We start from the raw sequence: 13,514 nt of genomic DNA, 5'->3' as shown, positions 1-13,514 counted from the left end.
CTTTAAGTAGATTAATGTTGGCAGAATCCCACTGGACATGTTTTGAATCCTGATTAGGCAAATTTTGTTGCCTTTTTTTTTTTTTCCTGCTTAGGCATTGGCAAAACCAGTGACTTGAGTAGACTAAAGGAAACCTAAACTGAGAATAACAGATTTGATACAATGGGACATCTCTAGAGGCTTAAGTCAGGGAAACGAACCCACAATACTAGTTAATAGATAATATTGGATAGTTGATACCGGGGATTCGACCCAGGGGTGCTTAGTCAATGAGTCACATCCTCAGCTCTTTTTATTTTTTATTTTGAATCAAGGACTTGCTAAGGTGCTTAGGGCCTCGCTAAGTTGCTGAGGCCGGCCTCAAATTTGTGATCCTCCTGCCTCAGCCTCCTGAGCTGCCGGGATTACAGGCTGTCCCACTGTGCCCAGTGAATATTGGAGATTCGACACCATCATTTTATTTTTTTCCTTTTTGTTTGACTCTTCTAAAAATGGCTCTTGTTGTAAAGGATTAGAAATAGGAGAGGAAAGGAATTAAGAAGAGAAAGAAGCTCTTTGCTGATTGTAAAAAAAGTCAGTAGCATATTGTGACACATGCATTGCGTGTTTGCAATCTGATTCTCATGGGGTTAGCTCAACCTTGCTGGCAGTGATAATAGAAAGCTCTTTCCACAATAGAAAAGAGGATGATATTGTATACAGAAAGAGTATTCAAAAGGTAAATGAGAGTGTTTAATAAATAAGGAAACAGAATGCCTTTTCTGTAATATTTTCTAGGGACTTTCAAATGCTCAAGTTGCTTTCAAGTCCCAAGTGTCAGGCAGCTCTTGTGTGTTTAGTTATGTATTCATGCTATGACTTTTTTTTTTTGTACCTGACGTATATGTGAAAGAAATAAAATATGCTTTCTCTTTCTCAATAATGAAAGGTAAAAAGCAGCATTAGTTTTAGAGGTTTAAACTGTTGATGATTATGATATATTGCATTCCTTTAAATCTTATTCTTCAGTTTTATCATTTAAAAATATTTGTTGTAACAATGTCTAATAACTGCCATGCTACGTTGTTTTAATCAGTACTTGATTTCTAGAGAATCAGTGGTTAGCGAGGTAGGGAAAAGCTTAGTCAGTAGCCCTGTGCCCTACTTACCTAGTGAATAAATTGCAGGCATAATAGAAAGGAGAAAATAAGAGCCTGCAAACCTGTAAAGTGATTCACATCCATAGAATGACTTGGAGCTTATGTGAAGCTGCAGCCTGGATATTGATTTTGAGGGTCAGAACTTGATTAGAGTCTCCCAAATGAAGAGGATAGACAAGGGAACTGTTAGTTTATTGACTTACGTCAGTGTACCTACAAATATTTGATTTGTAAACTTGATGCAATTTTGACTTTTTGACTAGAGGATCAGAATGACAATTGTCCCTTGTGTTGGAATTCAGATGTAGCATTGGGAAAGTAGCCCCTGAGGGACCTTCTGATGTGTAAAAACGAGAAATAAATTGTGACCTGACTATTGCAGGAAACCAACAATACTACATTCCCTGACATGGTACAGACATTTTATTGGGATTATTGTACGTGAAAGATTATGTATACTCTTTGCTGCATATCACAGTTAGTTAAGCTGAGACCTGGATGATACCAAAATATACCAACAAGTGGTAGAAAAAAAGAAGAAAATGTGGAAAAGTATTGAGGGTGACACTCTTTCTTTGCTCTTTAGATTTCTCAGCAAGTTTGACTCCATTCTGTAAGCTTGTTGACCTCTGGAGCAACCAGAGCACATTCTTGAATCTGAGACTGGATCTCTTTGTTTTCAGTGGTGAATTATGCTCTTGTTTTTAGTTTGATCTATGGGTACCTTTGGAAAGTACTTTTATAAAATTTACATGTTCTTTTGTCTACAAAGGGTAGTGGTTTCTGAAAATGATTTTAAGCAAAGCAGGTGTTTTCCATACCTACTAAAAAACAAATAATCTTGTTAAAAAAATTAGATGCTAAATTCCTGAGAATGAGGATGTTATTAATTTGTTAGACATATTGCATTGCACATAACAAATATTTATTGAATGAAAGAACTTAACTTAGTCCTTTTTTTTTTTTTTGGGCTTATATATGTAAGGTCCTATTCACTGGAATGAATTTTTCCCCATTGCTGACGGTGACCAACAATCTCCGATTGAGATTAAAACCAAAGAAGTTAAATATGACTCTTCCCTGCGACCTCTTAGTATCAAGTATGATCCAAGCTCAGCTAAAATCATCAGCAATAGTGGCCACTCCTTCAATGTTGACTTCGATGACACAGAAGACAAATCAGGTTAGCTTTCTTTTTCTTTTTGGTGGGAAATGAGGGATTTGAACAATTGGACTTTACTTTTTTATCTTTCATATTTTATTTATGTTAGCCCTGGAATTTGCCAGATCAAAGCATATTTTGTGTCTTCAAGTGAATTGAGATGTCCTGTTATATATATGGACCTTAAGATAATGTTACTTTAAAATGACACAAAGGAGTATTCAGAAAATTATGCTTAATCTTATTTTAAATTGATCTTATTATGACTTCACTTAGTATTTATCATTATGAAAAATACAGACATATAATAGCATTTCATAAATAATTCTTAATTTGTTTGAATAGAAAAAGGGTTTCTAAAATATCATAATCTCTCATTTTAATTACAAAAATAATCTATCCTTGTAGTAAACAAACAATACAGAATTGTATGATTAAATACTCTCTCTGAATCTAACCACTACTGATTCTTCCATAATATTTAACTATGTAGCTATGCATATAGATATGCATATCATATTTTTTGCATTTTCTTTTTAACAATAAATTTGGACTAATGTTATATTACTTGGAAAATGTTTCCCTATTTGAAAAAAAAAAGGTATGGGCATCTTTCAAAATACACATATATATATATATCTTTATTTATTTTGGTACCAGGGATTAAACTCAGGGGTGCTTAATCATTGAGCCACATCCTGAGCCCTTTTTAATATTTTATTTACAGACAGGGTCTCACTGAGTTGCTTAGGACCTCACTAAGTTGCTGAGGCTGGTTTTGAACTCTTGCTCCTCCTGCTTTAGTCTCCTGAGTTGCTACGATTAGAGGTGTGCACCACCATGCCTGGTTTCCAAATCTAAATATATTTTTAGATCCAAAGAAATTGATCAATAAACTGAATCAGTTGTCCTTGTATCATAATTTATACACTATTTTCCTACCAATGAACATTTAATAGGGAAGAAGAGTACAAGCTTAATGTTTTTTAAAAAAGGAATATTTGATGGGTTTGTTGGTACATGCCTATAATCCCAGCAGCTCAGAAGGCTGAGCAGGAGGATTGCAAGTTCGAGGTCAGCCTCAGTAACTTGGTGAGGCCCTAAGCAACTTAGTGAAAACTTGTCTCAAAATTGAAAATAAAAAGTTCTTGGATGTGGCTCAATGGTAAAGCATCTCTGGATTCAATATCCAGCATAAATAAATAAATAAATAAATAAATAAATAAATATTAAGAATATATGTAACATCTATCCTTACTAGTATTTTGTTAGAATAACAAAAAACTTGGAATAAGTTTTGTTTGATTCATTCATGGGATAGTGTCTTTCACAATGTGAATAAATAGTGGACCCATCGAATAGAACTTTAGTCATTTGTTGATTTATTTACTAAATGAAGAAGAAAAGAGTATTTTCTTAAAATAAACATTGAATCTTTCTTCAAGCATACTTACTGCCCAAACATAGATACTGCTCATTCATGTACAACTTTGAGACTTTTTTTTTTTAAGTGTAGGTACTCTTACTGGAAAAATTCCTAGTCTAATTTGATCTGCAATAATCCAGTTTTGTTCTCTCTCTCCCTCTCTCTCTCTCTCTCTCTCTCCCCCTTCCTTTTTCTTTCTTACTCTGATTTCCCTCCACTGGGGCTAATCAGTAATATTGCCAGTGTTTCCAGATTTGGTACTTTGTGATCATAAACGTGTGCATAAAGATCTTGTTCCTATCTGGAGCACAACTAAATTACCAGGATCCACTGAAAGTGTCCATGAAGTACTTTGTCCTCCTCTAAGGCAGAAGTTGTGGAAATATGAGTTATGATTTTCATACTTTTGTTCTCAGGATAAACCAAAAGAGGTTATTTCATGATGATTCTAGGGAGTAAATCAATTAAGAAGTCACAATTATTAACATGTGGTGTTATCTATTTTCTTTTTCATTAGTAAACTAGAAAAACACACAGATGCTTTGAATGGAACAGCTTCCATTTTGTAAAGAAGTCATTCTTGAGCATAATTCATTTTGAATTCTACCAGTCAACAAACGAGTCATGAAGTCTTCCCCATAGTCATTAGATATTTACTTGCATATCTAGGTGGGAAAGTAGGATGAATAATCTGATACTTGAAAACACGAAATCATTCTCATTCAAATAATTTTCTTGCCATTGTTAATTTTGTACCATAATTTAGCATTTTTTTAAAAAAATTTGTTCTAATTAGTTATACTTGATAGTAGAATACATTTATGCATTTTGATATGTTATACATAAATGAAGTATAATTTCTCATTTTCTGAACGTACATATTGTAGGATCACATTGGTCATGCAGTCATATATATACATGAGGTAATAATGTCTGTTTTACTCTACTATCCTTCCTACTCCCATACCCCTTTCCCTCCCTTTACTTCCCTCTACCTAATCTAAATTTAGTGGTTTTGTTATAGACTATCCCAAAGTTGGTGTTAAATAAACCTTTATATTTCGGCTTACTTTTTCCTGCCTGCATTCCTTTGGAAGAGCTCTGCTCCAAGAGACCAATCATTAGGCATTTGCTAATCATAATTCCAGGTTGGATATTTTATTTGAAACCCTCAGATATGAAGTCTAAATATGTAGCGTGTAAGGCAATCTTTGTTGCTTAGCTGGGCAGAGCTGTGTTAATCTGATTTTAAACCCTGGACTCAGAGCAGGCTTTCCCCAGATCAGCCATTATTCTTGGATGTCTCCCTAGCAAAGTGTGTTTTTTGTATCACTTTCTTTCTTTAGAGCCAGCTCACTTGCCTCTTCTCCCAAAGTCAATTCCACATTGATTACTCAAGCTCTCTAATCTGCCTTTTATCTGTGAGGGAATGACTTTATCATTCAGCTCAGGTTTTATTATGCAACAACAAGGAAAAAAAAAGAACAATAGAGCTGTTGATTTCTTTTCCTTTGGAATGTCATTTCATCCTCAATTGATGCAGACTGTGGTGTCACTTAGGGAAACACGCTTTTACACTAACTTTGCAAATCCTGTTGAAACCACTTAAAGACAAATCAAATATTTTATTCATTTATTCATCAGCTCTTCATTGTGCCTTTCCTCTGTGATAGTTATGCTAGGTGATAGGCACAGCAGGGACCCGGACAGTACCCTCCTGAGCACTGCCCATTGGGAGAAGAAGCAGTAAGATTATTCTGTTTTAAAAAGAGTAATAGGAGCGTGATGCCTGAGTCTGATCTAAGTGGCTCTTACATTTTTCAGAGAGCTTTAAAAATAGCCATTTTTATGTATTGTAAAGAAACCTGGATCCAAATGCTTCTTATATCAGGTGGATCATTCTTAACAAATTTCGAGAATATATATATATATATATAAATATATATATTTATATATATATATATGTCCCCAAATGCCATATACATATGTGTATGTGTCTTTGTGTGTGTGTGTGTGTGTGTGTGTGTGTGTGTGTACACATATATAAAATCTTTGAAGAGGAGAGTAATTTAAATCAAACTGTTGTTAAGGCTGTACCTCACCATCTAACACTTAATTCTGTTGGAATTTGATGGCAGTTTAGAGTTTAGTGATGCTGTGGTATATTTAGCATCCAGTGCTTCCTTTCCTCTCAGTATGAAAGGCAGTGATAGGTGCCTTGATTCAGTTTTTAATTTTTGTGGCAACATTAAGGGAAGCCCATTACTATTTCCAGTTTTTAGATGTGGAAGCTGAAACTTGTAAGTTAGAGTTTGTACAAGATCACACATTACTAGAGAGTGTGAACCCTGTTCTTTTAATTTATGCAGACACCTGGGCCCTAGCCATACAAGGACCCTGCTCTACCAAGCTCCAACAGGACCTTTTTTTCATGTCTTATCCTTATTCAAAGAGTCTGGATTTCCTTCCCTTAAACAGAGCAATATTTTGTCTTTCAGAATTTCAAATCCTTCTACTTTCCAGCAATATGTCTGTTGTGATTTTCCAGGTGTTCCGTAACAATCTGCATTGTGTTCTCGCTCCTCATAAACATAAAGTTGTATTCCTGTCAGCAAACTGAATGACACATTTATAAGGAAAGATTCATTGGATGACTTGACCATGTTGAGTAATTCAGGGAAATGTGGGGTGTGACGGAATGTATAAAATTGTTTCCTTGCTAACCCCTTGAAATCTGTTGGTGTTTAGTTCTGCGTGGGGGTCCTCTCACTGGAAGCTACAGGTTGCGACAGTTCCACCTTCACTGGGGGTCTGCTGATGATCATGGTTCTGAGCACATGGTAGATGGGGTGAAGTATGCTGCGGAGGTAAGCCATTGGGCACATCTGGGTCTTTTAGGGGTTTCCGAAGTGATACGATTCAAGGGACTTGAGGGCCAACTCTTTTCGCTCCATATAGATCCTGAGCCCATTAGGTATCTCAGTGTCTGAAACTATTTTATTCACTCACCATGAGAGTTTATTGATATGAGAGCTTCCAATGTGACCCATCTGACCCTTAAACTAATCATGAAAGTTTAAAGTTGCATGTTCACATTTTAGAAATGAATAAACTGGAGACTTGGAGAAATTAACCTATCCAGTTAGGAAGCACTGAGTGGGTTTAAACCCAGTCCTATCCGATAACAAATTAAAACCTCTCTTTTTTTTTGTTGTATCTCCTGAAAGGCCAATGAGAAGGGAGAAAAAGAAACATTTGTGTTATATCCAACTGTGTACAGATTTGATTCAGGCTCAAATATACATGAATACATATAAAATCCATATTAAGTAGGTTGATAAATGACAAACATTTCACTTAAGAAAAAAAATATAAAGGTATAAACTTTCCTAAATGTTACATTACCTCTACATTTACAGATATAAAATGGAATCTGTTAATTATTCAGGTCACTGATAAAGCATAACACAAAATAAAGAATTCATGATGTGATTCTTTTTCACTGGAAAGTTGCTTCTTTTTTGTTATAGTAGTCATTAATAATACTTTACTTTTTCTAATCCTCTCACTAAAGGAAAAAGCACAATATGCCTCAAGTTTTAATACGATTAAGTGTTGCTAACATTAACTTTATCATGAGATGAAACCATTCAAGTGAAACTAATTTGGCTTGTGTGTCTTCTAGGCAGTGTTACCAGATGAGTTCAGATTTTCTTAATTTTCTAATGGTTTCTGAATCACAGAGTTTAGATACCCCTGTATGAGGAAAAATTCAGCAAACAACTTCTTTCCAGTTTTATTCTTCCATTAACACATACACCTGCTTTGAGGCTGTCAATCAAAAATGTCCATTTTGCCAACTAAATCACTTTTATTTGAGGTGAAGTGTCTTAGGGTATGGGATGTGCTCTGACCATAGATGTGTATGCAGAGTCTTCTATGATGGTGAACAAAAGACAATGAGAATGTAGAAAGGAAGAGTCCTGAATCTGTGGTGTCTCCATTTAGATCATTTACTGAACAGTTTTCATGTTTCCTGTCTGAAGTTTTGTGTTCTGAATTTAATCATTGTTCTAAATCTTAAAAGCTCTGTGGAGATGAAGAGGTGGCTGCTTTGAATCACTGGCCTCTAACTCTCCCTAGTAACTCAGGAAAATTGGTCACATTTATGGTTATGCCCTGTACTTTCACAAACTTGAATGTGGAGTCTCAGAGAGATTTACTGCCAGTTGGCAAGTAGTTATCTGAATAGGGCCTCCTGACCTGAAATTGGTCACAGGCTCAGAGTCCTCACTTGTAGATCAGGGGCCATCTTTGTAGATAAAACTTCGACTAGAATTTCATACTGTTCTTTAAACATATTTAAGCCTGTTTCCTGCTTCACAGGCTCATATGTTCATTCCTTCACTCACTACTTAAGAATTCATTGAGAGCCAGCCATGTCCTCTTGCACAACTCACCTGTGCTTGTCTGAGGGGAGTGCCAGCAAGAGGAAGAGATGTCACAAACTCATTACCATGCAGATTGACCCAGACTGGGAGTCAGAGAACACTTCCCTGTGGAAGAGGCCTTTAAACCCAAAACCTGAAGCATGTGCAGGAGTGAACCAGGCAGAGGGAGAGACAGCAGTGGTCCTCAAGGGAACCCCCAGTGAGAACTGGGGGTGGGAACAGCTCCACACTTTGGAAGAACAGAATGGCCTGTGTGGTCAGAGCTTGGAGAATGAAGGGGACAGACATCAGAGGCATAGCTGGAGAGACTGGGAAGGGCCTGAGCTTACTAAGTCATCATGAAGAGTATGAACTTTATTCTAAGTGCATCAGGAAGCCACTGAATGGCTTTGAATTGAGACATAATTATCTTTTCCTTTCAAAAATGTCATTTAAGCTACAGTTGTCTCTTGGGAAATAGGAATGGCTAACGGGAGCCCTGAGAAGGCTTTGGGAGAAGTTTCAGGTAAAAGATGATAGTGTAGGTAGAGGACTGCCTGACTGGAAGCAGCTCTAGTGGGATTTGTTGATTTGATTGGGTTTCTCAGTGAGGAAGGGGAGGAGCCATGTTTTCATTTGAGGTAGGAATTGCTGATAGAGAAAGAAGTTTAGTTAAGATCTCAGGGCTGGTGGATGGCAGAGGTAGACAATAAGAAAGAAAACAAATTTAAAAAAAAAACCTGATGGTAAATTCTTTGTCAGTGGTAATATTATGTTATCTGGTAGAGTGACTGAGAGATTAGAAAAGGCCTCTTTGAGATGACACATGAATCAGGACTGAGTGACAGGAAGAAAATCATGCAAAAATCTGGAGAGAATTTTCTAGGAAGCGATAACAGCAAGGACAAGTACTCTAAGGGAGGAAGGATGCTGGCATGTTCAAGAGGAGAAAGACACTGGCCTATAGGATTAGAGTTAGATGAAGCTATGGGCTGTGTCCCAGAGACACAGAGAGAGGCCACATTGCATCTGTTGGTGTTGGGCATGGTGAGCGGTGTGGAGTTTATCCTTAATGTAGTGGGAAGAAGACAGTGGAAGGTTTTGAGCATGACAGTGGCATGTTCTGCTATTTATTAATTTCAGTACTAGGGAAAAAAAAAAAAAAACCCAGAAAGGCTTTACCACTAGGCTCCATCCCCAGCCTTTTTTACTTTTTATTTTGAGATAGTCTCTCTAAATTGCCAGGTTGACCTCAAATTTGTGATCCTCCTGCCTCAGGCTCTCAAGTCACTGGGACTACAGTGTGAGATATCACACCAAGCTCTGCTTCATATTATGAAATATAACTGCCATTTGGAGGAGAGGGTGTTGTGGGGCAAATGTTGGAGTATGGAGACAGATTATAAGATTATGGGCATAGTTTGAGTGAGCAGTGATTGTAATTTGGGCTGTGGGGTGGTGGAGATGCAGAGAATGAGAAACCTATGATGTGCGTGGATGGTAAAGTCAATGGGACTTGCCCAGGAGAAGGAAGGAAATAGAGGAGTCTAGAAATATTCCTAAGATTTTGACTTGAGAAACCTGGAGGGTGGTTGTGCCATTCACTGAGATAGGCGAGTCCAGCAGGAGCCGTTTCCATAGAGGAATGACCTTCCTATTTTGCACATGTTAAATGAGGTGCCTGTTAGGTATTCTAGGCTCATGTTCATGTGGGCCATCGGATACAAACCTGTACTTTAAAGAAGAGATCAGGGCTGCAAATGGTGGCATTTGGAAGTCACTTGTTTGGGTTTTAGGTTTAAAAGAATTTTTTGTGCTCAACTCCAGAAAGGATCCCAAAGTATTAATTATTTTTTTCCAGTATTTTTAATTTAATTTCATGAGTATCATCAAGTTGTATCCCCTTATAAAAAAGAAGAAGAAGAAAAGTGAAAGGGAGAAGAAAACATTTAAAAATGCAACATGTAAAGAAGTTTAATTTGGGCCTTGATATGATTTGTTACATTACAGAGTGATATTAAAGTGACCTAAACCGTAAAAAAATTTTTCCCAAGAGTTATGTATCTTCAGAAAAACTAGGCTCATAGTCCACTCTAAGTTTGGAGATTTGTCTGATTACCATTTATCTGTAATTGCTATAGTTTGAATCTTGAATGTCCCCCGAAGGCCCGTGTGCTGAAGGCTTGGTCCCCTAGGTGGTCCTGTTGGGAGGTTGTGCAACCCTTGAGAGGTGGGGCCTTGCGGGAGGCCTGCAGGTCATGGGGGTGCACCGTTGAGGATAGTGGGACACCCTCCTCTTTCTCTTTTTTGCTTCCTGGCGATGAGGTGAGCAGTTTTGCTCTGACTCGTGCTCCTGCTATGGTGTGCCACCTCGCTACAGACAAAAGCAAGGGGCCAACAGATCATGGACTGGAACCTTCAAAACTGTGAGCTAAAATAAACCTTTTCTCATTATAAGTTGATTATCTCAGGTCAGATGGAAAACTGACTAACAAAGTAATATACAATAAGCATATTGTATATGTGGTTAAAAGTGAAAGTTTGATTTCTACATTCTTGGCAGTTTTTGGAATAGTATTTGTCAGGATAGTTTACATATCTCTACTATGCAGTTTTAAAATACTAAAGTTGGATCATATTGTCATATTGTCAGTTAGAAATTATTTTTCACTGGGGAAGAATTTTATTCCCATTTTTGCAGTGGCTACAGCACCTTCTTGTCATTTAGCTCAAATCACTGCTGCTGTTATTGTAAGTCAGGAATTGTGAGTTTGCTATTTGATTGCTTGAGTTTTAATTCAAATACAAATGTTGATAAAGTGACGTCAGTTTCTATTTGAAGGTATTGCTGCCAGTTAAGCAAGAGTGTGGGAGAGAGGAGGACTTGTTTTATTTATTTATTTAAAAAATTTTTTTCTTGCTCTAGTTTCCCATCTTTTTTTACATAGTTGCTGTTATTTAGTTAGCAGAAAGATGGCTACTTACAGGACATATATATCTCAATTTACACGCTCATTTTCTATTCTGATGTAGTTGTGACCCTTTGGTGTCATTTCCTACTAAGGGAGCAGATGTATTGGCGTGGAGCCATTTAAAACAACTCCAGCATCCTTATCAGCCCCTCCCTGAGAGTGGAACGCCGTTCTCTCATGTGAGCCACGTGAATCTTATTTCCTCCTCCAGTGTTTTCAGGTTTCTTTCCTCCCCCAACTTTCTCACAGCAACTTGGAACATGGTACTGCAGGCATTCACCTTTATATTTTCCAAATGGAAATTCCACAGTTGTCCTTGTTTGTGTATGGATAATGAACTGTTTTATAATTTTACAGCTGACTAGTTATGATAATTCTTATCTAATCCTGAAACCCCTTCATATTAGTTGTCTGTGAGATGCAGAGGTATATTTGAAGGAAGGGATGAAAATATGCATTTGAACATAATAAATTTTCTCTCTAACACCAGCCAGAAATGAAAGCTTGCACAAGCATTTCTTTCCTGATGTGCCAAAAGGATTCACTAGGAGTTCTTATCTAGGGGCGGTCCTTCATATCAAGTCCTTGGACAGCATAGCCTGGCCTTCAGCATTTATGACTGAATAGCTAAATCTTTTGGGTGTGTCACATTGCCCTTTGACTTCTCTCATAGTTTGTCCCTCTCTTACCCAGGATTGATGACTCTCCAAAATTGGTTTTCTACTTTATTGTTATTCTGCAGTCTCTCACACTTGCTTGTGTATTTGACTTCCTAGGGAGAACACTTAGGTCTCCTTTGGGTTTTGCATAAGGTCACGTACATGAGAGTAGAGTTGTGAAGTAGTTGAAGCCTTTTCTAGAATTCCAGGTCCCTTGAACCTCCTCTTCCTGTTCTTCCCCTTCCTCCCACCATCCGGTTACACTAGCTGCCTTTCATTTTCATCCTCAGATACCTCTGGTTCCTAGACCCAAAGCTTCTTTTTCACTATTAAAATTGCTTTTATCAAGGGATCTGAATATATTTATCTAAAGTAATAAATACATAAAAAATAGGCAAGTGAGGGAATGAATATGTCAATTAGTTTGATTTAGTTATTACATATTATATACCTACATTGAAACATTACATCATTTCCTATAAATGTATATAGTTATCATTTGTCCATTAAAAATAACCTAATAATAAAAAAAACCTAATAGTAAACTTCTTAAAGTAGTTTCTTAAGAACAAAGCCATCAAAAGTGTAAAAAAATAGTAACAAACAACTGACTGGTCATTTTCAGGAGCAACTGCATTGTCCTTGGTAACAGGAGTGTCCCTGAAAACCTGCTGTGTAGGAAGTTGACTCCTCCACCCAGCTGTGGAGCCCAGGTTTCTTGATGGACCTGTTGTCAGCTGGGATCTGATCTAAGGCAGCTTCATTGCAATTCTATCAATGGAAGACACAGAGGTTCCCCAAGTCACCAGGGAGCAATGGTTGGAATTTGCTAGAGCTAGAAAGATTGGACAGGATGCTCAGGGCATTGTAAATAGTAACTCATTAGCTGAGAGTGGTGGTACTCACTTGTAGTTCCAGCTACTCAGGAGGCTGAGGCAGGACGATCACAAGTTTGGGCAACTTAGTGGGACCTTGTCTCAAAATAAAATAAAAAGGAATGAGGATGTAGCTCAGTGATACAGCACTTGCCTAGTAGGTGTGGGACCCTGGGTTCAACCCCTAGTATTAATAATAAAAAAAAATAGTATACCACAAACTAGCTAAGTGATCATGTCCTTCACTGCTGTCCTCAAGTTTTTGGATAAAAAGAGAATTACGTCCAAGGTTTTTGTGAAGAATATATACTTATGAGTCTAAGCTCCAGAACACCTATATTAATCTTTATTTGCATTTACATTTTTCAGGATGTATTAAAAAAAATCTGAACTGTGTTGTGTACCTTCCTTTCAGCTCCATGTTGTCCATTGGAATTCAGACAAATACCCCAGCTTTGTTGAAGCAGCTCATGAGCCAGATGGACTAGCTGTCCTGGGAGTATTTTTACAGGTAAGAATCCAATGATTTCATTTTTAAAAATTAGCATGTTGGATAAAGAGCTTCAGTCATTGAGTGTACATTCAGCTGTTTTTTTTTTTTTTTTATAGTAGACTAGTTCTAGGTTTAGTATTTTCCTTTTGAAGTGAATGCTAAGAAGTTAAATATTAATGTAGGAGCATTGTCTTGTGATTCTTCTGATTGTCCATTTATAATTTTCCTGTGAGTAGCAACAGCAATATTAAGGATAACAGCAGAAATAACAACTGAGACCCTTCAAAGAAGACCTTTATTCTAGGCTCTTCCTGATTCCTGATTTCAGTATTTAGATATGTAGGACAGAAAAAAGTTC

The 13,514-nt window shown here is 37.1% G+C and overlaps 1 protein-coding gene across 4 annotated transcripts in view; it reads left to right on the top strand.

The window, feature by feature from the left end:
• The window catches only part of Ca13 (carbonic anhydrase 13), a 34,220-nt gene that overhangs the window by 1,806 nt on the left and 18,900 nt on the right, over positions 1–13,514 (top strand). The window contains exons 2-6 of one of the 4 annotated variants that reach the window (XM_047522650.1): positions 2,125–2,322; positions 6,476–6,594; positions 10,483–10,583; positions 11,191–11,308; positions 13,079–13,174. In XM_047522650.1, the coding sequence (XP_047378606.1) occupies positions 2,125–2,322; positions 6,476–6,594; positions 10,483–10,583; positions 11,191–11,308; positions 13,079–13,174 (632 nt within the window). The remainder of the gene's footprint in view (positions 1–2,124; positions 2,323–6,475; positions 6,595–10,482; positions 10,584–11,190; positions 11,309–13,078; positions 13,175–13,514) is intronic. The other 3 variants (XM_047522660.1, XM_047522669.1, XM_047522676.1) reach the window with 3 other exon arrangements.

This window comes from Sciurus carolinensis, chromosome 1, assembly GCF_902686445.1.
Source record: "Sciurus carolinensis chromosome 1, mSciCar1.2, whole genome shotgun sequence".
In the NCBI taxonomy this organism is placed as follows: domain Eukaryota; kingdom Metazoa; phylum Chordata; class Mammalia; order Rodentia; family Sciuridae; genus Sciurus; species Sciurus carolinensis.
This window is presented reverse-complemented; position numbering and strand designations above follow the sequence as displayed.